We start from the raw sequence: 25,372 nt of genomic DNA on the forward strand, positions 1-25,372 counted from the left end.
GAATCATAAGCTGTAATCGCAACTCATGGCAGTGCAGATTTTTGCAGTGCTCTAGTTTTTGGTGAGTGCTGGAGGAAGGGGGTGGGCACAAATTTCCCAGCATTCTCACTGACCTCCAGTCTCTCGGCATGTCACACACTGGTAATGAGATTTGGGCTCATTTAGGAAGTGCTGGGACCAGATGTAGATAAAGCTCACACAACAGCACAATCTCAGCATGGCCACTTCATCTTGATAATCTCATTATGCTGGAACCGAGCCAAATCCAACCAAGCTGAGCCCTCAGCACAGGAACCTGAATTTGTGTTGTTTTAGATATCAGGACACGGATGCTCATTTTTCCTTAAAATACAAAAGGATAATTTTGAAGAGACATCTCGCAGGTTTGTTAGCATTGACCTGACCACAGACTAACAAAAAGGAGCCTATGGAGTCAGCTCTGATCATGTGGACTACTTTAATGATGCTTTTATAGTGTGTTTTGTCCTTGACAGCCTGTGGTCACTATGAGTTATTGTTGCAGGTATACAGGTTGAGAGCAACATGAAGATGAATAAATAATGCAAATTCTATTATGATTTATTCACCCTCATGTGCACCCTTAAAATAAAGGTTCCAAAAGGTTCGCAGCAATGCCACAAAAGGTTCCTCAAATAACCTTTTGATGAAAAGAACCGTTTTTTCAAAGCGTAAAATACATTTTAATAATATACAGAATTTCCAACCACTATAAAGAATCTTTTGTGGTTTTAGAAAGGTTCTATGAATGTTAAATGTTTTCAGGCACCATAGATGCCGATAAAGAACTTTTATTTTTAACCTGACTTTTATTAAACCTGACTTTTTTTCTGTGGAAAACAAAAGTAGAAATTTTGAAAATGGTTCATCTGAGCAAACGAAGAGGGCAGATCTACCTTAAAAAAACCAAAGCAAAAAAAAAATATATTTTTGATTTCAGATGCATATACTGTATAATGATGTATTTTTAAACCACATTATTAAACTGACAAATCAGAGCGGATTTACAAACAGAGTAACACAATTTGTACAAAAACACTTAACATAAAAAATGCAATCATTATCAGCTGTAACCTTTCAGATCAATTTGGTTAAGTATCATAAGCATGCTTATGGATAACACAACAGGTGGAGTGAGATAAATATACATAAAACTGGAATTACTAACAGATGGATAAACACTTTGAAATGTCCAAATTGCTGAAGGAACTGAGTGAACTCATTGTCACCATTTATAATTTTGCCAATTAAATGAGCAGAGAAATAGTACACATTCACTTATAAACTTGTTTCTACTTGTTTATATCAGTCATAGTTATATGTATATACATATTTATTCTATATACGATATGCTTTTATTATGAAGGAATGTACACGTGTATGTTCTTTAAAATATCTATTATGTATTACATGGGGGAAACAATTATTAAATTTCAGGTGAACTATTCCATTAAGAGTTAACCAAGTTCATCTGAGTCTCTGTGTGTCACGAAACCGAAATCAGGTTAAAGACAGCTTTGGATGCAAAACTGGATTTTAGGAGGTTGTTTTTGTTTTTTTATACATACACATCTAAACACACCAAACAGCGATTTGCAATTGTAAAATTATTACTGATTATAACCGTTTGTGATTTCACAGCACAATAACAGACATAAATACATGACACGCACACACAGATCTTGACTGATGGATGTGTGTGACATGTGGTGAGCAGCCCACACTTGATTAAAATCTGATGAAATTAGCAGGCGGTTATCCTCTGCACACAGAGTCAGCTCAGGAAATAAACCATCAAACGATAAGCCTTCCATTTGGCTAATCATATCAGTTCTGCTCAGGGTCGTTCTGGTCTCATTGTCTCAATGCAAACGTATAAAAAAATAAAAAAAACTCATAAACTAAATGAATTTCATTGCTTCTCTGCAGTCCCCAGATGCATCACACAATTTATGCTTGCTGTTCTATTCAAGGACCTTAGAGATTGTCTCTGTGTGTGTGTGTGTGTTCACGTGCTGTTCATCCAACTTGAGAGTGTGTGTCTGTGTGACAGAATCTACAGGGACCTCCATATTTCATAAAGGATGATTTTGTGTCACATCTGGTCACTTCCAGAAGAATAAAGATGTGTACTGCACACACACACATACACACTCATATATATACTTGCTCACTAAGCGATTATGTAACAGTCTATCCATGTTCACCCTTGTGGTTACATAATGCCACTCTGTGAACTAGGAGACCCCCACCAGTTATATACTTAAGACACTAACTAGTAGTAACAGAACAGTGAGGATGCATTGACAAGGGAAGACTTTTACTATTTTATTTAGACCACAAAAAACAGGAACCACTCATCTACAGACCAGCACAAAAACATCTAAACTAATGTTATATATTATACAAGAAGCCTGGAGAACATTATTTATGAGTTTTTTTTTAAGCAAGTTTTGAAAATAATGCAATTTGGCCCAAAGTTAGCCTAAAGGGACCTGGGTTTGAGCTTGGCATATGTTACGTTCCAATCCAAAACCACTGTCTTGTCTACTTTCCTGTCTGCTGTATAAAAAGGCCAAAAAAGAAATAAAAAGGGGGTGCAAACATGTGCATATCATCCAGCACTGGCGAGGTCTAGTTATGAGTCTAATATCACACCTTAATAATCCAGAAACAAAAGGAAATTTAAGACCGCTTGTGTCTTACGAGTGGAAAATTACATTTAAATTTGAAAATAAAGCATGCACTAATATTTATAACATATACACAAAAACAGAATAAAAAAAGATTAGATATTTGATACATGATCATCTCTGATATATATACTAGTTCTGTTAAACCATTAATTGCGATTAATCGCATCCAAAATAAAAGTTTTTGTTTACAGAATATGTGTGTACTCACTGTGTATATGTATTATGTATATATAAATACACACACATGCATATATATATTTAAGAAAAATGTTGTTTCTATGTTAAATATATTTATATATAATATAAATTATATAAATATATACATGTAAATATTTTCTAAATATATACTGTATGTGTGTGTCTTTATATTTACATAATAAATATACACAGTACATACATATATAATGTAAACACAAACTTTAATTTTGGATGCGATTAATCGTTTGACAACAGTAATATACACACACTTTTTAATTAATAAAAAAAATCTCTGATAGACAACGTTATATGCTTCAATCAAAATCAGGCATCAGATCAGGCATCTGTACTCTGTACAGCTGAAAAATATGCATAACTGTTTAATACTTTTGTAACATGGCATAAAAATAAATAAATAAATATAGGCCTACTGTTTGGATTGGAAAAAATAAGCCCTGGCATTATGTGCTCCAAAACTCCCATGCTGATAATTAAAAAAAATAAAATAGTCACACATCCTTGAAAATAACATACAACTCAACGAATTCACATGGCTCCCATCTCTTAATCCCCAAGTCAAATCCACTATCATTACCAAACATGACCCAACGTCTCTAATGCGGCCTAGAGAGCTTGCAATCACAGCACCTCTGGCCTGATTTAGAGAAGGTTGTCAGAGGGCAATCATCCAGCCCAGATAAAACTCTATCCCTTCAAATGAAATCTCCCTCTTCCTGATACTTTCCGGAAAGGAGGGCGCTCTTTTGTCTTGAGTGGGGATAATTATGAAGAGTACAGGGGATCCGTACTCACTCACACACACACACACTCAAGCCTCATCAATTTTCCTGTCTGCATTGCTCTACGATAGCAGCACAGTTATCGGCTTGGCCTGGCCTGTACTTAAAGAAAGGTTATATGATAAGACCTCTGTGGTCAAGTCCTCTATAGAGGAGATTAAACACAAGATAGACTCACTGAGACTATAGAATTTCCATTAAAGATAAAGTGGATGTCTAAACAGCATTTCTGGTCACTGGCTATGTCCGGTCACAGATAAAAAAATAATTATATACAGCTTGTATTAAGTTGCATAACATAATTATTTAAAATGTAAAACTGCTGCAAATAACTGAGGGATATATAACTGAGTTACACTGCACAGAACTAGAGTAGTAGATGGATGCCTGATGCATTTAAGCTTTTTAATATCCCTAGTGCATGCCTTACAAAACAAAATGCCAGTTTTACCAAATACCATATTTATGGACACCATAATGATGTTAATGCAATGTTACTCAAATAATAAAAATCACATTAAAATTGTTATTAAGTTAAGTTTGACCATAGGCACATTGGGCATATTTGCTTTCACTAGTTCATTTTTACTGTAAAAAAATGACAAATGGTCGGTGCCGATAGTGGCAGCGTGCCGACATGAAGCACCGTTGCGCTGAAGGCGTCCCACGTTTGAATCCCAGCTAAAGGACCTTTCCCGATCCTGGCCTGTCTCTCTCTTCTCCCACTTCATTTCCTGTCTCATCAACACTGTCCAATAATAATAAAGGCAAAAAAAAAAAACACCAAAAATAAATCTAAAAAAGAAAAATGAATATTAAAAGTACAAATATTTGACATAATTTATTAATTAATATGATGTCATAACAGCTGCATTCATAACAATTTTGCAAGAATGAGTTCGGTAAGATTTGTAATGTTTTTGAAAGAGGTTTCTTATGATGACCAAGAATTATGATAATATTGTGAAATAATATTACAATTTAAAACAACAGTTTTTTATGCATTTTATGTGATGGCAAAGCTGAATTTTCAGCAGCCATTACATTTTATACGATCTTTAGGAAATCATTCTAATATGCTGATTTGCAGCTCAAGAAACATTTCTTATTATTATAAACAGTGAAAACAGTTGTGGTCCTTAATATATTTGTGGAAACCATATATTTGTTTATATTGATAAATACAAAGTTCAAAAGAACAGAATTTATTCAAAATATAATATTGTAATTATCTTGCTGTCACTACTGATTAACTTAATGCATCCTTGCTGAATAACAGTATTGATTTCTTTAAAAGAAATATAACAATAGTGTAAAAGCACAATGGTATTACCATCCCGTCACATAACTCAGGGCTCACAAAATTTCTAAATCCCTAGTAGCCCTTCGGGCAGGTACTCTTCAGATTTTGGTAGCCCGAAAATTAATTTAACTAGCCCAAATAAAATAAAGACCATAAATGTCAATCAAAAACATTTTCAATACACAAATATCAACGAATATCAAGGAAAGCGTTTTATTTTACTATTTACAAGGTATCTGCAGAATTCTTACAAATCTATTTAAGGCAATTTGAAAAAATTATTTCTTAGACAGTTTTAAATATGTTAAATGGTATAAGACCTTAAACTCTTCAGTTTAGTTGTATCAAATTTAAGGACCCGTGGGAGCAATGCTCCCTCTAATTTTATTTCTTGCTGAGCAAAACTTTTCTCTATTGGGCGGACATTTCGGGCACCTGAGCAAAAGCATTGTTTATACCAGACCTGTACAGCATGCACACAAATAAAGTGTGTAACTTTTAAATTTAATGTGCTATTTATATTTGATTTGACCCTTGATGTAACTAAATGATGTACATTTTAGGTTACCTGAGAAAACATTTTTACTGTACAACACACTGCAGTTCAAACGTTTGGATCAATAAAGTTTTTTAAAGAAGTTTCTTATGCTCATCAAAGCTGTATCTATTTGATAAAAATACTGAATATTATTATTTCACAAAATAATATTGTGAAATATTATTGCAATTTAAAATAAATGTTTTCTATTTTAATATACTTTAAAATGTAATTAATTCCTGTGAAGCAAAGCAGTATTTTCAGTCACATGATCCTTTAGAAGTCATTTTAATATGCTGATTTTTAATCAATGTTTAATCGATGTTTTAATCAACAGTTGTACTGATTTTTTATTTCATCTTTTATACTGTATTTTTTAGGACCTGTGATATTTTTTAAAAATAAAAAGTTAAGAAGAACAGTGTTTAGTCAAAATAAAGATTTTGTGTTACAATATAAACTATTCAAAAGTTTGGGGTCAGAATTTTTTTTCCCTTTTTTAAAGATACTTTAAAAAAGTTTAAAGAAAGTTAAATAAACTTTATTCAGCAAGGATGTATAAATGGATAAAATTGATAGCAAAGACTTCTATTGTTAGAAAATATTTCAATTTTGAATAAATGCTGTTATTTTAAACTTTTTATTAATTAAAGAATCAAAGAAAAAAGTAACACAGGTTCCAAAAAAATATTAAGCAGCAGTTTCAACACTGATAATAAATCAGCGTATTAGAATGATTTCTGAAGGATCATGGGACACTGCTGGCGTAATGATGCTGAAAATCACAGGAATAAATGCTATGTTATAGTATAGGTATTAAAATAGGAAACCAATATTAGAAATTGCAATATTATTTCACTATATCACTGTTTTTTTCTGTATTTTTGAAATGAATACAGCCTTGATGAGGAAGATACTCAAAGTCAAAGACTCAAAAACAAGGTCAATTATTTATCAGGTTTATAATATAACCCTAACATAATATATTATCAAAACAAACTATTTAAACTGATAGAATAGAATAGAATACTTTTACATTTATGCATTTAGCAGACGCTTTTATCCAAAGCGACTTACATTGCATTCAAGTTACAGTTTTTACATTTGATCAGCTCTTGCTTTCCCTGGAAATCGAACCCATGATCTTGCCGTTGCTAGCGCCATGCTCTACTATTTGAGCTACAGGAAAGCACAAATACAAACTGAAGCAAAACTTAAGCTGAGATCTGTAAGTTAAATATAAAAAAAACGTGAACATATGAATTCTTCTATAGCTGTCTAAACATCGTTATGAAGTAGTTTGTACAATACTCTTGTGTGTGACTGTACATGTTTCAGAGTTTATTAACCGTTCTTTGCCCATCCTCTGCTATTTCCAGCACTTAATCAAGCCACTCTTCTTTAATACATGAGGACATTCTATTTCACGTCATTGTGTTTGCGTTGTCTCTCGTGTTGAGCGCACTGCAACCATTGAAGTATTCAGTTTCTACAGCGACTCATTTGGTGCATATCGTTCTCTTTCTATGAAACCTGTAAACCGCATTCACCGGCTCTAACTCTGTTGTGACGTCAGCTCTATAGCGGTTTGCCCGAGCATTGCTATTCTTTCCTTTTTACTGGCGGCATTCAATCAAATGGCTTCCCAACTCATTTTTGTGAGCACGAGGCACATCAGCTTAGAGGGAACACTGCGTGGGAGCCCTGTATTTAAGGTAGCCCGTCGGGCAGGGCAGTGATACATTTTGGTAGCCCGACTGGAAAACACAATAGCCCCGGGACGTCTGGCTAGCGATTTCGCGAGCCCTGATAACTGAAACTGCCACATTGCTTTGCTTAAGGAACAACTGCACTGTCATTAGAAATCAGACCTATGAGCACCAACAAGCCAAAAGATCATCTCACAGTGTAGAACCCCCTAAACCAGGCTTAGAGAGCCTAAATGGAGAAAGCCAGCCTCTCAGGAGGAAACCATCATATAGCATATTGCAGTTACATCCATGCCTAAACAACCATGAGAGCTAATTTCTACCATGTAATAGAGTCATCCGCCCCTGAAATCCAAGCACTCAGGTATTGGAATCCATTATGGAGGTGTATTTTTATATCAATACAAACAGGAAAAGAAATGTTTACATGCGGCCCAGTGCTGCACTCCAACGAAGAAAAAAAAACCTCAAACCGCTACCTCGCTTTCATCACTGTGCTCAGACACAATGCTGGTGCCGTTGCTAGGCGACCGTTGCTCTGTGTTACAACATGAGACCTGGACCATCACATACACGCATGAGGAAGGTCAGTAACATCACTGGATTCTGTTATTCTGGAAATATTAAAAATAGGAGGATCTATTCCGTGATGCTTAAACATTTAAATCGCGCAACGTTCCAGCCGGTAACTTTTACATTTAGCGTGACAGAGCAAACACTATGTACTGCGCTATACTTGGTTCTCAGTGCGTGAGGAGCAGGTTTTGGTGACAGGTTGTACGGTTATCAGGCCATGAGGATGCTCGCAGGCATCTCCTACAGTCCACAGACTTCCTCCCTGCTGGTTCTCACTGTGCACACAGAACATTCTGGAGAGAAAGCATTACAGACAAGGAGAGATGTCCAACCGTCAACAAACACATCAACCAACCATCACATTTAACGTTAGCAATTTTTTGAGCTACATAACCACAATTACATATTTTCATGAAGTTCGTGACAGTGCAAGATATTTACAAGAACCAAAAATACTTCAGTGCTGCTGCTTGTTTAAACCACTAAAATAGTTTTAAAGCAGCAGATGCTTGTTGTGTTAGCTTAGATGTTATGCAATGCACCTCCTAAATTCATGAAATAGCCTGAAATAATTACTAAAAATGTTCACTCAAATATTTATATTTTCCAACAGCATGCACAACTTTTTTTTTTTTTTACAAAAGCTGGTGAGCCCTGCAATGCATTATAGGTCAGTAAACACTGATTATTTTATGGAATTGATAACTAATGCCCTGAGATACACTATAACCTAGGGCTGGGCAATAAGACGATAATTATCACAATATAATTTTCATGGATAAAAAACGGTATCAACAGTTCGGTATAAATGTTTTGATATAATGTTTTTGCGCAAAAACGAAACAGCGCTACTCATTTGAACTGCGCCACATGGACCATTTATCCGCTCGGTTCAAAGTTGAAATGGCAAGCGCAGCGTGAGCTCACTAGAGCAGATGCGTTTACTCGCTGATGGGTCTTGGTCACGCGACACTAAACAATGCTGTGAGATCCCATGTGAAGCGTTTGAATTCAGCGAAGAACACAAATGACTCTGTGATTTAAACTAGTTTAAAGCTGGCTAAAACAGCGCTGACAAACAGGAGAAACAATGTGCGCAACTATAGTCAAATGGTATTTCAATATACAAAACACATCATTTACCATGGATTTACTAACTGCACCATGCTATTGTGCAGTGGCATATCAAGTCAGCCCATATGCAAAAAATTTGTACAATTTAGTTCAAACAAATGTCTCATGAAATCGATCAATTAGAGTTTCAAAAACATCTATAAGCCTACGTTTTATTGCTGTTTTTTGTGTTAAGAATGATAGGTTGGATGCCACAGACTTAATTTTTTTCGGAGTGTAATTTTCACATTAACTTCACGCAATATAACATGATTTTATTACCGTAATTCGGACTTTATTCTTAAAATAGAATGACGTTAAGCTTATTTAGTTATTTTTCAGCGTAACACTAAAATGCTGCTGTATTAGTACTGCATGCAAACACAATCTTGGCACAGCGGCCCAAAAAACAAAACAATAAAATGTAAAAAATAAAAATAAAATTGTATGAAGTTGACGACCCTGACTCCCTATATCTCCTCATTGGACGCGCCTTTAGAGAGAAATGCATCTTCCACTCTTATTAAGAAAAAAAAATGCAAGTGATCTTGCTAGTGCCTCCATGTCCTTCAAAGCGTGCTTCAGCTTCCACTTTTAGCACAAATGATTTGATATGTATCACACATTTATCTTCAATTCAAGTTTATGTCGTGTTTATTTGAGAAGGCTAAACTGATCAAACATATGCTCAACTCACTGTCTGGCGCTGGCCGTATTAAAGAGGTAATAGAAATAGTGTTTGTGCATTTATATTAAATGTATTTAGACAATTATATTTAGACTACTGTCAACTCAAGCTACTGTCAAATGTGCATTTCTAGGAGACATAAAAATTAATATTATTAATATTGCAGCTTGCACTGCAAACTGTGCTGGAGACTGAAACAATATCACTCATTAGAACATGCAGACAAAAGTGACTGGGAAAGTGTAAAGAATGTGAAGTGTTTGTCACGTTTTGACCATAAAGAGTAGTTTAAAACTACAGTTAACAGTCTGGTTTCTACAACTTTCACTTATGAGCAAAAATTTGCCCTTAAACTTGAAAGAAATAAAGATTTGAAATTTATCATGATAATTATTGATATTGACTGATATAAAAAAAAATTTGATCACATTTTTAATATCGCCCAGCCCTACTATTACCTCTTTTATACAGAAAAGAGAGGTAAGTAAGATGCACAAATGCGATCAGATGAGAGTAAACTGAAAGAGAGATACTTGTGCCCACACACCAAGGGCAAGTGGGTGTAGATGTATTTTCAGTAAATCCATCATTCTATTTTGTAGCTTCCTGGTTGATCACTAACACCCTTCATAAGCTACACGTTTCTTAGAGCTTCTTATAGGCAATAAGATTAATTCATTGACTCTCAAAAGCTCCAGGAAATGTAGGAGTGAGTATCTGCAATTCAACCTCTGGTGCAGTTCACAGAGGGTAAAACAAATATGCTTTTTTAAAAATAGATATTTACATCCCTTCCAAATTTACTGCAAGCTTTCGTCATTAGCGTAAAGCAAAACCAGGCCAAGTTCTCTGTGAGAGCTTCCCCTTGCTTTGTCCAGAAGGCTAGATTGTCCCTGGGACCTGACACATCCGTACACCAAAGTGTGAGAGAGCAAAACCGCAGTGGCTCAAACTGATGTGGGTAGTGAAGCTTGCTTGGCTCCTGAGGGACTGACAGTCAATATCATCGACTGGACGATTAAAACGTGTTTATTGTTTCCGCGGTATTTGGGGAGAAGAGATGATGAATGAATTTATATACACAACCACTCGCTCTTGACTTGAAATGCTATTCTAACCTTTGTGCCAGACTAATCTAAGTCACCTCTAAGAGTGGTTAGAGTGCAATATTTGATTTGCATACACTTATGTTGTATATTTTATAAAGTACAACATTGAGTGAAACTTATCAAATTTTTAAACCAAGAATCTAGGTTAAAACTTATATAAGATTTCTATATATTTATATTTATATTTTAGGTGCTGTAACTAGTAACTACTGACTATTTCTTTATATTTTGCATTTTTACATTTTTACATTTTTAAAATTTAAAATTACTTTTAAATAATCTGGCACTGTGATAAATTAATTTATCTTAAGTAAAAATAGTTCACATAGTATCTCAATTAATATTGCAATAAACTTTTTAAAAAATAATTAGCAAAATTGCATTGCATGTCGCACTGCAGTACATCAGCTACCTATAAGATATGAAAACAGCAAAATGCAGCTCCCACTGCTCTGTCATAGAAACATTCTGGCTTAGTTACATTTAGACTCTTGGATTACCGTAAGGAGCTAATAATTCATGAAATCTTCGCCGCTCATGAGAGCCAATCATTTTCTTCCCTTCTCTGCCCTTCCATGCGGTGCTGAGATCTTGGATCTGCTCTCTGTGCTTTAACACAAAGTGAGTATTCTCTTGAATTTTGCATGCACATGAACTTATTTTGCTGATGCAGAAAGAAGGACAACGTTCCCAATGCTTTTCGTGTCTCATGGTCAGTCATCGCTGAAGTGTCAGTTCAGCTAGAACTGAGGGGCCAAGACAGGTGTTTTGCAGATAAACTTCCATCATCGTTATATATTTATAATAGGGATGAGCAGGACGGTTTACTAGTCATTTGACTAGTGATTAAAAGTGACAGTAAAGACATCTTACAAATACTGTTGCTCTATGAAAGAAATGCATCATGTTTTTCACAAATAAGGAATAGTTCACCCACAAATGAAAATTTGCTGAAAATGTACTCACCCTCAGACCATTCAACATGTAGATGAGACTGTTTCTTCACTGAAGGATTTGGAGAAATTTAACATTACGTCATCTGGATCCTCTGCAGTGAATGCCGTCAGAATGAGAGACCAAACAACTTATAAAAACAACACAATAATCCACAACACTCCATTCCGTTAATGTCTTAAAGTAAAAAGCTGTATGTTCGTAAGAAATACATTCACCATTACAGTGTTTTAGCTATAAATTGTCACTTCTGTTCAAAAATATTATTCCATAATTCATATTAATGCCTCCTCCAGTGAAAATGTCCATCCCCTGTTGTCCTCTCAAATCAAAATTCACCAATTTATTTGTAAGCTTATGAGCTGTTTTAGCTTGTAAATCTGTGCATGTTTCTCTCCTGTTTCAGAAGAGACAACTTTTTCTCTAAAGAAACCAATATTAAGGGTAGAGGACTCGTATTTTAGCCGGAAACAACAATGTGAAGTTAAAAACATCTTGATGAATTTGTTTCTTACAAATGCAGCTTTTCACTTCATAAGCTGATAACTGATTGTTGTGTGGGCTACTTTTTCTAGATTTCAAAGAGCTGTTTGGACTCTCATTCTGTGGCACCCATTCACTGCAGAAGATCCATAAGTGACGAAGTAACGTAATGCTAAATTTCTCCAAACCTGTTCCAATGAAGAAACAAACTCATCTACATCTTGGATGGCCTGAGAGTAAATCAATTTTCTGAAACGTTTCATTTTTGGGTGAACTTTTCCTTAAAGCAGCACCACTGTTTTCAACACTGATGATAAGAAATGTTTTTGAGCAGCAAATGAGCATATGATTTTTTATTTTAAAAATGTTTTTTTTAAGGATCATGATACCGAAGACTGGACTAATGGCTGCTGAAACTTCAGATTTGCATGACTGGAATATATATATTATCACTAATTTAGCACATTAAAACATGCTTCTTTAAATTCACCTCCTTTAAAGCACCTACAGCCATCAAAGCAGCACTTTTGCAACAAATTCACTGCATTCAACAACACATATCAAGAAAATTACTATGAAGGATTTGTCCACACCCCAAGACGTTTTTTCACACTTCAGTCTTGCTATTTTTGATCATGTTTCAGTATATATTCTGAGAATAAACCTAACCTGATTGAAGTCTTGTGCTTGCTTATGACCAACAAGCCAACTGTTCAGACAAGCTAAAGACAAGTCTGTTCTGAAAATAGGTAGTTTTGCAGATAGCAAATGTATAGTGCCATACCAAAAATATAATTTCACAAACCTCTACAAACCAAAAATGGAATTTATAATCTGGTAATAAGCACAAGGTGGTTAAAAACTGAAATGGTGAGCCCTTAATACTTCTTAGCTGTCTTTGCTCCTTTTTTGGACTTGACAGGTTACAGATCCAAAGTACCTCCGAGGCATTCAAAATTTACAACCTCCAATAAATGCAAGATCACTCTCAGACAACTATCAAATTCAAAGTTCAACTTCTACAAAGAGTTATGATGGGTGATTACCGGCCTGACATTTTCAACTTTCAAATGAATTCAGAGTGTCAAGGTTACACCCTCATTCATTAAAAGTGAGAATTAAAAAAAGATAAGCTAGATTTCCTATGCAAAGGTTAGCCATTTAAATGTAACCCAAACCAAAGAGCTCCAGAGACATCAGAGTTCCTGCACCGGACGGACCTCTGTGCGTTCACAGCTTTTTCCAGGAGTGCTCATCTCCTGTGTCTCTAAGCTCCTCTGTTTCATTAAAGATGTAACCATGACCTTTCCTCATATTCACAAGCTCAGACTGTGCATAAACATTCTCCTGTTTGCACTAACGTGTGAATGATTCTGCAGCAAGCTCAAGATGAAGTGCCCTGCATGGGTCAGACATCACTCTTTCCAGCTGATCAGGGACCTCTCCATCCCTTCAGCAAGCAATGGCTTCTGAGGCTTTCTAAAACAAACCGTAAGCTTATGGAAACCCGATCGCGTTCTTACCTCGATGAGGAAGTCTCCAGTCCTCAAGCCAGCTTTCCATGCCACCCCTCCCTCATCCACAGATTCCAGATACTGCAAAGCAGGAAACGCCGGGGTCGGAGTGAACTCCTCGATGGGAGTATCCGCTAAAATCCAGGCCGTGCCAGACAAAACAGAACCAAAAGAAGATCGTAAAGATCAAAAGACAGTGTGCTAGTTTTATGGGCCCAGATTAAACCTAATTCTGGACTACAAAATATATATATAATTTTATCTTGTATACATATATATTATACATACATATAAATATATATATTATATAAATAAAATATATACACATTTTATTTGTCATTTCTGTGCATGTATATATGTATATATATATATATATATATATATATATATATATATATATATATATATATATATATATATATATATTAGATATTATTTACAATCCTCTCTAGTCTAGGTTTAAGCTTGCTATTACTCAAAAACATGCTGAAAATAACATGCTTTTACATCGATGGTATGAAAAAAATACAATTCATATGAAAACGAGTGCCTGGTAGCACAATGGATAATGAGTGTGGCTAAACAAGAGCATCTGGTCTGATGATACATGATGCAAGCTGCAAAGCATCCAACCAAATCAAAAATGAATGCAGGAGTTGGGACGTTTATATAACCAGAGAAAATGCATGCATGGATGTCACCGCTGACAGTGTGGGGAGAAGCACTGGTCTGGAGCCTGACAGAATGAGGGGCATCGCAAGAGCTGATGCAGAAAGCAGCCATGGTGCACCACTCAGAACTTCAAGGGATCTGTAGTGCACTAGAAACTAAAAAAGCGTTGCAGTTGTGGATGGGAAGGAGACTTTTAGGGTCTATCTTAAGTAGTTACTGCATTGCACAGTTAAAGGTTTGTTGAAGTGAAATACATTTTTATGAAGGATTTGTGAGTGATTTAAACGCTATAGCCACAGAAAGAAACAGCTGGACTGTCAGACTCAGGAAACCCTCGAGACAAAGTGCCAGCAGAGCCCTAATGCAGTCAAACACAAGCCAAGCACATGGAGCAGGGAGTGGGTGGGGGTCTGTGTTTACACTTCACAGATTTGACAAGCCCACTTAAATGCATCGCAGTCAAGTGATGGACACGCTGACACCAAAAGACGCGTTAATTCAGAAGTTCTTGACATGGATGCAATTCATGCAGCTCAAGCCACGCAGACACATCAAATCAAGTGCGCGCGCGATGACGCGCTTTGAAATCAACAGAAATGACGTTAAGTGAGGGGGTACAAAAAAGGGGGATAGAAAACAGCGTGAAATGAAGGACCAACACGGTTTGATTCTCGAGGGTGTTAAGCATGAAGTGAGGAACAGTTATGATGAAGCAGCGGACACAACGAGGGGTTCGTCTTTTTCCCTACCTTTCGCCCCTCTCAACACGAACCCGAATCCCTCGTTATCCTTCTTCTGCAGCACGACCGTCTTTTCGTTGATAACGCAGTCGCTGTGGAGAAAATTCCGCGCATAACGACCGTTATTACAGCCTATCATCCTCATCATAGCCACTGCCGCGCGCGCGGAGTGATGCTTCATCCTGACAGGCGTCGGCTGAGCGGAATTAATCATTTTTGCGACGAAGAGCGCGATGTGAAGAGAGTTGTAACCGTTGAAAAAAGCTCACTGCCGGCTTTATCTGTCGAAGAAGGAGCTGTGACACCGGTTAAGAAAGGCAGGGCCCGGTCGCCGGCGAGATAGCGAGTCGTAAGCGAGAGACATAACCGCCAGATGAGGGATGAAAATCACCAGAGGAAAACATGAGCGGTAATCTTGGAGGAATGGGTATGAGAGAGAGAAAGAGAGAGAGAGAGAGAGGAGGGGAGAGGGAGTGTGTGAGAGAGAGTGATAGAGAGAAAGCGAGAAAGAGACGGTTTACAGTGCCACAGAGAAAGAGCGAGCGCGCGAAAGAGAGAAGAATGTGGGCACGTGTGCGCGCGCGCTGGCCTTGGCTGACTAAAAATTATTTTATGTGTCCATTAGAGATTGGAATCGTAAAGATTACTATTAACGATCATTTTAGAACTTTTTGAATAATAATCATCTGGAAATAAGAATCTAATCGAATTAAAACCCTCTGCAATATGTTACCAAATTAAGCCAAATTTAACAGAACAGAAATACATAAACAAATAATAAGAAATGATCAATTGTAATTATTTCAAAAAGTGTTTACACAGACTTCTTAATGACTTTAAATAGACTTTTTAGAAGAAAAAAAATGGCCCGACCTATATATTAAATGGGTAAATAGCTATATTTTTCATTGTCATTCATGCTTTTAGGTGAACTATTTCTTTAACACAAGTCAAAACTAATTTTTAGGTCAAAGAATTTCACTCAAAAAGTCTTTCAAATGCAATATGGTAGAAAATGTATTTATTTGTCTGTTATTAGAGAGACTATTTCTGGTAGTTTCACTATGGTGGTGGTTGTCCTGAATGACACCAAAACATCTTTGTGACACTGAGTGTTACTTCCTGCTAAGCACCATCAATATCCTTCCCCAAAACACACGCCGCAAGCAAGCAGATCAATTACTGAAGGTGTTCAACCATAGAAGCCACCGGAGATATCCAGAGATATGCTGTTTGAATATGATAGCACTGAACAGCAAATGTTCTCTCTGTTTCCCTGAAGGACAAGAGGGCTTACCATCTTTTAGATGGAGTATTAAATCCAGTCCTGGAAATCAAGCCGGGGTACTGAATGGGTAGCGAATTGCTCAAACTGCAGCTCTCACAAAGACCTGGAGTCTCATTTCCACCTGGTACGTTAACTTCATTCATATCAGGAAATGGGATTATGGCCTGTGCCATTTCATTTTACTGCACTTTGTGTCCTTAGAATGAATCAGACCCTAAAATAATCACTGAAGGCCATGAACCGCAGCTCTAGATTGATTCATTTAACAGCCTAAAATGCACCCGAAAAGATCTTGAAGTGTTTATAATCCCATAAAAACTTTAGCTGGCATATTGACAAAATAGGCTTAACCTGTGATCGCAAGACCTCACAGTCTTAACTATAAGATAAAGTCTTATTGAAATATTGAAAGAGCTCTGAGCTCAAAAGGTAGAGTGCTGACTCCTGAGGAATGATGCATGGTTGTCATGGCAACATAATCTGCTTCGAAGGGGACACTGTGGCGATGTCACAGAGCAACAAGGTCATTAATATCCCGACCTGTTAGAATGGGGGAAATATTATTTGCTCATAATGCATTTATACCTGTATGTGATCTCATTTCAAACAATGTTACCGCTGTCCATCACAGAGCGATATTTATATGTGGATTAGCTATTTAATGAAAACTAAATAATGCATCTTAAATCCAGTCAAAAATCAATTCTGATGTATCCTACCAAAAAGTTTAAAGTGGAATCCATTGTAAATTATTAATCATAATATCTAGAACGTGTCTGCAAAAGACTGACATAACTAGCAGGTATCTTACGTGTATCTGTGACAAGTTGACCTAAAATCACCCGTATCCTTCTGTACGGCTTTCACTCAAGCTCCCTGCAGCAGGAAGTAGCCTGCACTGCATTGCCTTGGATTCTCTGTCTCCATGACAACCAGCTCGGAGCAAGGGGTGTGTCAGTTGGGTAGGAGTATGGTAGCCGGATGCGAAAGGATCTGTCTCTTCTTTTGGCTTTTTAACACCCTGTGACAAATGTGTAAAGTTCATAGTACAACAAAAACTAAAGTTTTAAGAACTAATATTACTCTTAAAGGGATAGATCACCCAAAAATGAAAATTCTGACATTAATTCTAGATTTTCTTCGGAACACGAATTAAGATATTTTTGATGAAATCGAGAGCTTTCTGACCCTCCATAAACAGCAATGCAACTGACACGTTCAAGGCCCAGAAACGTAGCAAGGACATTATTAAAATAGTACATGTGACATCAGTGGTTCAATCATAACTGTCTATGGAGGGTCAGAAAGCTCTCGGATTTCATCAAAAATATCTTAATTTATTATCTTTAAGGTATTATGGGTTTGTAACAACAAAAAGGTGAGTAATTTATCCCTTTAAATAACGGCTATTAAAGTTCAGTAGCTTAAAATAATTATTGTTTAAAATAAAAATCGTATTTAACTTACGATTCCCAGACTCCACAGAAAACCAGTGATTTGTAACTAAAAATCACACTGCCAATTTATTTCAAATGTGCAGATTGACAGCCACATATTATGACATCATAATGTGAAAGAGCTGATAGTTTTTTTTTAAATGCCATTAAAGTGTCTGCATCACGCAGTGACGACCCCAAGCTTGAGCATTGCTTACATAACCGGCCATTTAAAGAGTTTTCACACACTTCAAACCTTTTTTCCCCTGTGAATAACAATGTGCTTGTGCGGCGCTTTGTGTTAAATCATATTGGGGCTGCAAAGTTTTGGGAAATGATGGTTTGTGCAAAAGGACGCACAGGTTAATGGATAATTTGTGCTGTACTTTGATACACTCACAAGAATAGTTATTAATAATAGGAATTTGATGCATCACTGGTCTTAAATAATTGATTAATCAATCTTTTCAATTTAATTCTTTGCTTATACTTTATTAGCCTAGGGAATTTTGTCTTTGGGGGTAAATCAAATGCATATAAAATATATGGCAGCAGCTATTTGCACTAAGTGCATATAGCATATTTTCTTAGCGATAGATACTATTTATACTAAGTGCAAATAGCAATGGATTCTATTTACACTATGTTAAAATAGCAAGATTTTCTGCTATTTATAATACTTATTGCAAATAGTGGCAATTATCTGCACCTTGGTATTGTAGTACATTATAAAACAGTATACAGTAATAACGTATTGAGTGTAAATTATAATTTTAATTCAAATTATTCAATGGATGCCACCTTATTGGCACAATAAAGCCCTCCCTACACCTACACTAACCCTACCCGATACTTTATTTTCAACTTTTTGATTATTTTCTTCATTTTTATTGAAAATAAATGCCTTCCCGGTGCAATATGAGAAAGTCCGGCAAAAGGGGGTTCGAACTCGGGTTGATCGCATCGAAAAGCACATGCCTTACCATCTACGCCACTGAAACTGATGTTTAACAATCATCTTATTTCAGTGTTGACTATCCCAATCACATGTTGGTGGGCGGAGTTAGTGTAAATAGCCTCTGCCAACAAGGCGGGCTATTTGCACTTAGCTTAAATAGACACTCCGAAAATATATATTTTTAGGATTTTAAAAACAACCTGGCCATTTTTTACAGCCTAGGTAAATCAATCAATCTATTAACCTACACTTTAAAATTTTTTAAAAGATGTAAATAAAACAAAGATTACTGAAGTACGTTTTACAAGAAAATATGTAACACTTTACTTAAAGCCCGATATATCGTTTCAGCATCGATATTGTGATGTGCACATCTGCGATAGTCACATCGCAGGATGTGCGATTTTTAGTATACTGATCTCGTTATTTATACTGATCATTTTCACGACAGCTGTAGCGTCGCTCCGCCCTGCACTGTCTACACTGGACGCGACCGTTGCAAATCCTTTGAACTTTGTGTCATTACGATGACCATCTCTGACCATCATGGCCTCCTAATCATCCCCTTACACTGATTGGCTTCATCACTCTGTCTCCTCTCCACCAGTAAGCTGGTGTGTAGTGGGCGTTCTGGCGCACTATGGCTGCCGTCGCATCATCCAGGTGGATGCTGCACACTGGTGGTGGACGAGGAGACACCACCCCTCACAATGTAGAGCGCTTTGAGTGCTTAGAAAAGCAGAAAAGCGCTATATAAATGTAATGAATTATTATTATTATTATTACGTCATAAAAAGAACAAGGGATTTACTAGCAGGGATTTGCGTTGTCACGCCGCATCCAGCGTAGACAGAATCACTGATTATGGGTTCTATTGTATTTGTCGCACTGCTTGTGTCCGGTGTAGACACAGTGAGAGCCACGCAGATGCACGTGAACACTCAATTCCGTTCACTTCCGCATCTATTTGTGCCTGAAATGATACATACGCGCGAAACTGTCAAAATGCATGTTTCTGCAAGTATCTTTGTAAACACAGTTGCTTATTCAACCAATATACCTGAATACTGTTAGACTTACCATTAGAATACTGTTAGAAAAATATAAAGCGTTGTTTATTTATTTTATATCTTTGTTCTATTATATTTATCTATGTTTGTAATTTGTTTATTTTTCTATGCTGATTTACTCACCTACAAAATCACCCCAATCATTGATTTTTTGTTTCCAAATAGAGCTTTTTAAGTCATCTGGTGTTGTTTTTTTTTGTTTTTTTCATATCGCAATATATATATATATCGCAGAAATACAAAATATCGCAATGTGAGTTTTTTCAAATATCGTGCAGCCCTAGTATAATGCATTACAAAGGGTTATTAAAGTGTATAATGCATTATAATTATTCATAATGTGCGTTGTAATACATTATATCTTGTCGTTAATAATTATAACCATATTTAAAATGCAAAGTGTAACAATGAATTGATATGTGATATAATGTATTAAATGTGGTTACAATTATTCATGAGATTGTACAATGCACTACAAGGCATAATTAATGCATTAAAACTACTTTTATAATGCATTATATTAAAGTGTTACCGAAAATACATTTTCAGTCTTTCTACTTCAAAATTTCATGTTTAATTAAGTGTTGCTTGCTGTTTGTGTAATTATTTGTGAAATTTACTATGTAAAAATCGTTAAATCCTACACCAAATTTTTTTCAGTGTATTAAAATTATCTCCAGGCCCAGACAGAATCTGCACATCTTTTCCCCACATTTTCTTTGTGATGATTTTGGTGAAAGATCTGGAAAATTCTATGAAATATAAAAAATGGCTAAACAGGGGAAGTAATTACAAATGATTTAATAAACATCTTTTTTTACTTTGTGAATGGCATTCCTGTGGAATTCCGCAGGCGCAGATTCCGTGTAGACCTGATGATGACATTTGAGCTGTTATTCCGGTCCGTTTCTTGCCTTTCACCATCATAGCTGACCTTGTTGAGGCAAAACATACTAAAATCTGAAACCGCAATGTTGTTTACAGAAAAACGGTCTGATTAAAAAAAAACTACCTGTAACCTTTTCTGACGTTTAAATATGTACGCAAGAGAGAACCTATTTCAAATTACCATCATGTATTGAACCCGACACACTTTAAAAAACATGGTCAGAAGGATTAAAACTAATTTTTGATCATACCTTGATGCATCAAAACTGTCATAAGATCCCACAGTGTAGTGTCGAAAGAGCTTCCTTCTCTCCGATCGGTCTGCCCGGGCATCTGTGAAGAAATATTCAGACATTTACTTTAGATCACCCCAATTATGTAATATTTCAACCTTGCATAGTGCTCAAAATCTGTAGTGTTCAGAAAGTGTCATAAAATAATTTATTCATTATTTTCACACATAAACAAAAGTTACTTCCTAGATTCTGATGTGACTGCGTTCAAGCCCTATCCCAGAAAACGTTAAACGCTTCAACCTCATTTTCATCAATTTCACACCGAATATAAAATGTGCAAAAAGAATTAAAATAGTCACCAGAATTTTTGAGAGGTATAACAGATGTGATAAAGTGAGAATGTTGTAGAGGTTCGGTTACATAATTGCATATAAAAGCTGTCTAGTCATAAATTGGTCTTACTGTGTGCCATATGTCACACAGTCCCAGGTGCCATTTTTTAAACATATTTAATCATTTAGCCAACTGTGCTCTAGAAAAGAAAAAAAGAAAAATAACAAAAGGTGCTTACACTTTTACCAGACAGTACCTTGACACGCAGATTGTCACTGACAATCAATACCAGCATGACACACACACACACACACACACACACACATATAAATGAAATAAAATAAAATCACATTTCTTGAACACACGCCATGAGCTTAAAGTAAATCCACAATTTATAACAGTGAATTCAAAATCAGCACTACACCAATTATACCACCTTCCACGTTTAACTGCAACCAATAAAAAGCTCTTTGGGAGACGGGGACCATTTGGCCCATAATGGAGCCAAACTTGACTAATCCTCCGAGAGAGCTCAGGAAGGCCAAATATTGACTGCATTTTATGGAAGGAACCAGGATAAGAGCCAACAAAGCTAATGAAGAGACTTTTTTATGTCGCAGAGATTAATCGTCTACACGGCTCCGCTTTCGCTCTTCCGAACTTCTCAGAGAGGAGCGCTCACTCTAGGCCGCTCTTACATCATGATGTTTGTAGAACAAACAAACCAACTGTCCACAGAGGACTTGTACAAATGGATAAAACACTGGATTAATATCTGAATTCAATCAAATCACCTTAATGTTAAGCACATCCCCCAAAGTGTTCTTATATAAGGACAGCAAATTATATCTACGGAGGAAGGACACCTATTAACGGAGACACAACTGCTGATAATAAAGATCCTGAGCAACCGTGTACACATATTTATCCATTAATGAGATTCTCGAGGAGTTTGTTCTGCAGGCTGCAGCTTCTGAAAACTGCACCATTTGTATTGTCCTCTGTGGTTCTGTTGCTATACATGATGATATCAGTAGTCAGGAGGCTGCGTGGGATTCAACACTTTCCCCTTCCAACCTACTCACTGGTTAGCTGTTAAAGTTACAGACGCTCAATTCTTTGTTGAGCTGAAACGTTTTGATGTTCAAACAAAAGGTTTAGACTCAGCGCAATTCTACAGAGACATCTGTTCAATCCTGTGACTGCTAATGTAAGATGTCCTCCCCATCTGCCAGTTGTTTCAAATATATTAAAAAAGCGATTTAATGAATATTTTGGTTAATCAAACTGTTTTAGCAAAACGTGGCCATCTAGAGAGGTTCAAATTCAAAAATAGCACTCAAATCGGCTTTAAAATGTGAATCATGAGAATTTCTGAAAAGTAAGCATTTGGCACTCTACGGCTTATTTTTGGCCATTTATATGGAAACGAATCAAATAATATTTAGGTCAGACTGGACCTGTTATGATGCATCTCATCAAATGAATAAATCAAAACTGAATCGCTTGAGTGTGCAAGTGAATCATCACACTCTGAGCCTTGACATTACCATTTATAGATGTGTTTTGTCAGGTTGTGCATTATCCAGTTTTGAGCAATACCTGATTTTGCATGCATAAAACTGAACAGAGGAATTTAATATCAAGAGATATGGATGTTATAATTAATTACAGCTCTAACCACAGCTCTTTTTCATTCACTTTCTCACATCTTAATGGAACACCCTGTCAGTTTTCTGTAGCAGCTGTGTCGTCTTTCCAACAAAAAGCGTTCTGGCACATACACACAGAGCCACACGTACTTGACACAAGCGTTGTTACTCTGTGGACAATGTGAGGAAAAAAAGTCTATTTGACATGAGGGCGAGCAGCGATGACGGTTGCTACAACACTGGATTTCAAACCACCAGGAGTAACTAGCAGTGTGGCTCACTTGATCAAATTCATAAAGATAGTAAACGCGCAACAAGCACGACTTGAAGGATGCAAAACTTTCGAGGCAGAGTCAGAGCGCACCACTGGAAAAAAAAGTAATAACTATGATAGTCTGCCAGGCACAATAAGTTTTACAACTCTACGACTTGGTCACAGTTTCTCACTCAATATAATAAAATATTATCTGATTTGTCACCTTTGACAAAGCTAAAACATGACGGAGAACTGAATTAGATCGAAAAATGATCCCAAGACGTTTTGGATATTTTACTACAATTTTGTTTGATTTGTTCAAGGCCCCTCAAACTAACACAAAAAGTCATCAAGATGCACAATTACCTCAAGAAATAACACAAGAAATACTACAAAAACACATTTTTACTGCAAAAACTGCAACTGAAATTTTATCGACAAAAAACTCAAACTAATCATTCCTATATAATTGTCCACATCGTAAAAAAGAGCGCAGAGCAAAACATGGTGGCACAAATCCGTAATTCATCACAAAACTCCTCAGTTTGCAACATCCTCAAATCAACATACCTCCAAAATGAACCTTCTTCCTAGATCTGCTAGTCTCGTCCATTGGTTCACTTTAGTTCACCCCCGAGTCAATCCAAGAAACACTCAATTCTCCTTGCCTGAGGGGCGATTGCCACTTTTCTCGATCCCTCAGGCCCTGACGCCTAACTTCCCATCTCCAAAAACTCTCGCGTCTCCTCGAGCGCTCAGGTGAGAGCTGACCATCAGCACCACACACGGAAAAGAGAAACGTGGCATTGAAAAAGATGGTATGTAAGCTCTGTTCTCAGTGCCGTGAGAGAGAGAGAGAGAGTGTGTGAGAGAGGGAAAAAAAAGATGCCACAAAAAGAGGAAAAAAATCTTACCAAGGCCCACTCCTTAGCAACAGGGTTTGTACAGTGTAGAGCATGTTTCCATGGAAATATATCAATCAGGAAAGTGCATGAGTGTTGCTCGGAAAGGTTCAAGAGACTTCAGCAGAATACTTGTGCTGTTGCTAACCAGCCGATGCTGGATTTAACTGTAGCCGATTTTGAACACCGCACTAGATCGCCAACTTTTAAGGCTATCCAGCAGCATATGTGATGTATCTTTGCTAGCTGTTGGATTCACCTAATAATAAGACAGATTTGGGCAACAATCTTCAAAAAATGTGATTAAAGTGACCCTGAAAGCATCACCATGGGAACCAAATGACTATTTCATAAATCAATAAAAGAAATCAGTTGTCCTTGCAACTCTTCAAAAGCGCTTTGCTCGTAGCGTGCATTGTAGTTGCCATGGATTTCAAGGCTGCCAATGGCTCCCATCTCAACATAGCATTTCTCACCTTTTCACACTGCTTCTTTTGCAACACTAGCTAACATGGATGAGATTCAAAACGCCTCAGGTGACACTTATACCAAACACAGCAAGCATTTTCACCTCAGATTACTGCTAAAAAGTGCGCAAATTGGTCTAATGTGTTGCGATAACTCAATTATTGGCCATAACATGAGGAATAAAATGATACAGGCAAAAGATCCAATTTCGCCACCAATTACATATTTGGGTCAATGGTGTGACATGCATTTTTTCGTCCTAATCTATTAATTTATTCAAATAGATATTAAAAAGTGCAATTTACACATCTTGTGACTCAAATACACACCTTCTAGACCAGGGTTCCTCAATAGGCGGCCCGCCCAGAGAAAAATGTTTGGCCCGCACTAATTTCAAATAATGTGGCATGACAATTCAAACGCAGCATCAGAAAGCGACATTAACTTACATCGTGTCTAGACCGGACGCAACAAAATACAATAATTTATATATAATTTATAATCAGTGATGCTGTCTACACTGGATGCAGACTCGTTCTATTTAAGACATACTGACACAAAGTTCAAATGATTTGCATTGCTTTGTTGCATCCAGTGTAGATACTATGTGACAGCAAAAACATGGCAAGTGTGAAGTAAATAAAAGTGGACACGGAAAACAGGTGATTCAAATGTGAATGGACTGAACAGTTTTGAGTGAGCGAGTGAGTGATACCATCTTTGTTATGGATGTTGGTTCGCAGTGAGTTCACAGTTTTAATGTAAGTTTGCTTT

The 25,372-nt window shown here is 36.6% G+C and overlaps 1 protein-coding gene across 1 annotated transcript in view; it reads right to left on the bottom strand.

The window, feature by feature from the left end:
• Nucleotides 1–25,372, bottom strand: part of LOC306866881 (SH3 and multiple ankyrin repeat domains protein 2-like) — a gene marked incomplete at its 5' end in the record, with an annotated part of 95,239 nt that overhangs the window by 17,663 nt on the left and 52,204 nt on the right. The window contains 3 exons of the mRNA XM_079412299.1: nucleotides 13,709–13,833; nucleotides 15,121–15,203; nucleotides 21,003–21,084. Of these exons, the coding sequence (XP_079268425.1) occupies nucleotides 13,709–13,833; nucleotides 15,121–15,203; nucleotides 21,003–21,084 (290 nt within the window). The remainder of the gene's footprint in view (nucleotides 1–13,708; nucleotides 13,834–15,120; nucleotides 15,204–21,002; nucleotides 21,085–25,372) is intronic.

This window comes from Barbus barbus, assembly GCF_936440315.1.
Source record: "Barbus barbus genome assembly, chromosome: 48".
In the NCBI taxonomy this organism is placed as follows: domain Eukaryota; kingdom Metazoa; phylum Chordata; class Actinopteri; order Cypriniformes; family Cyprinidae; genus Barbus; species Barbus barbus.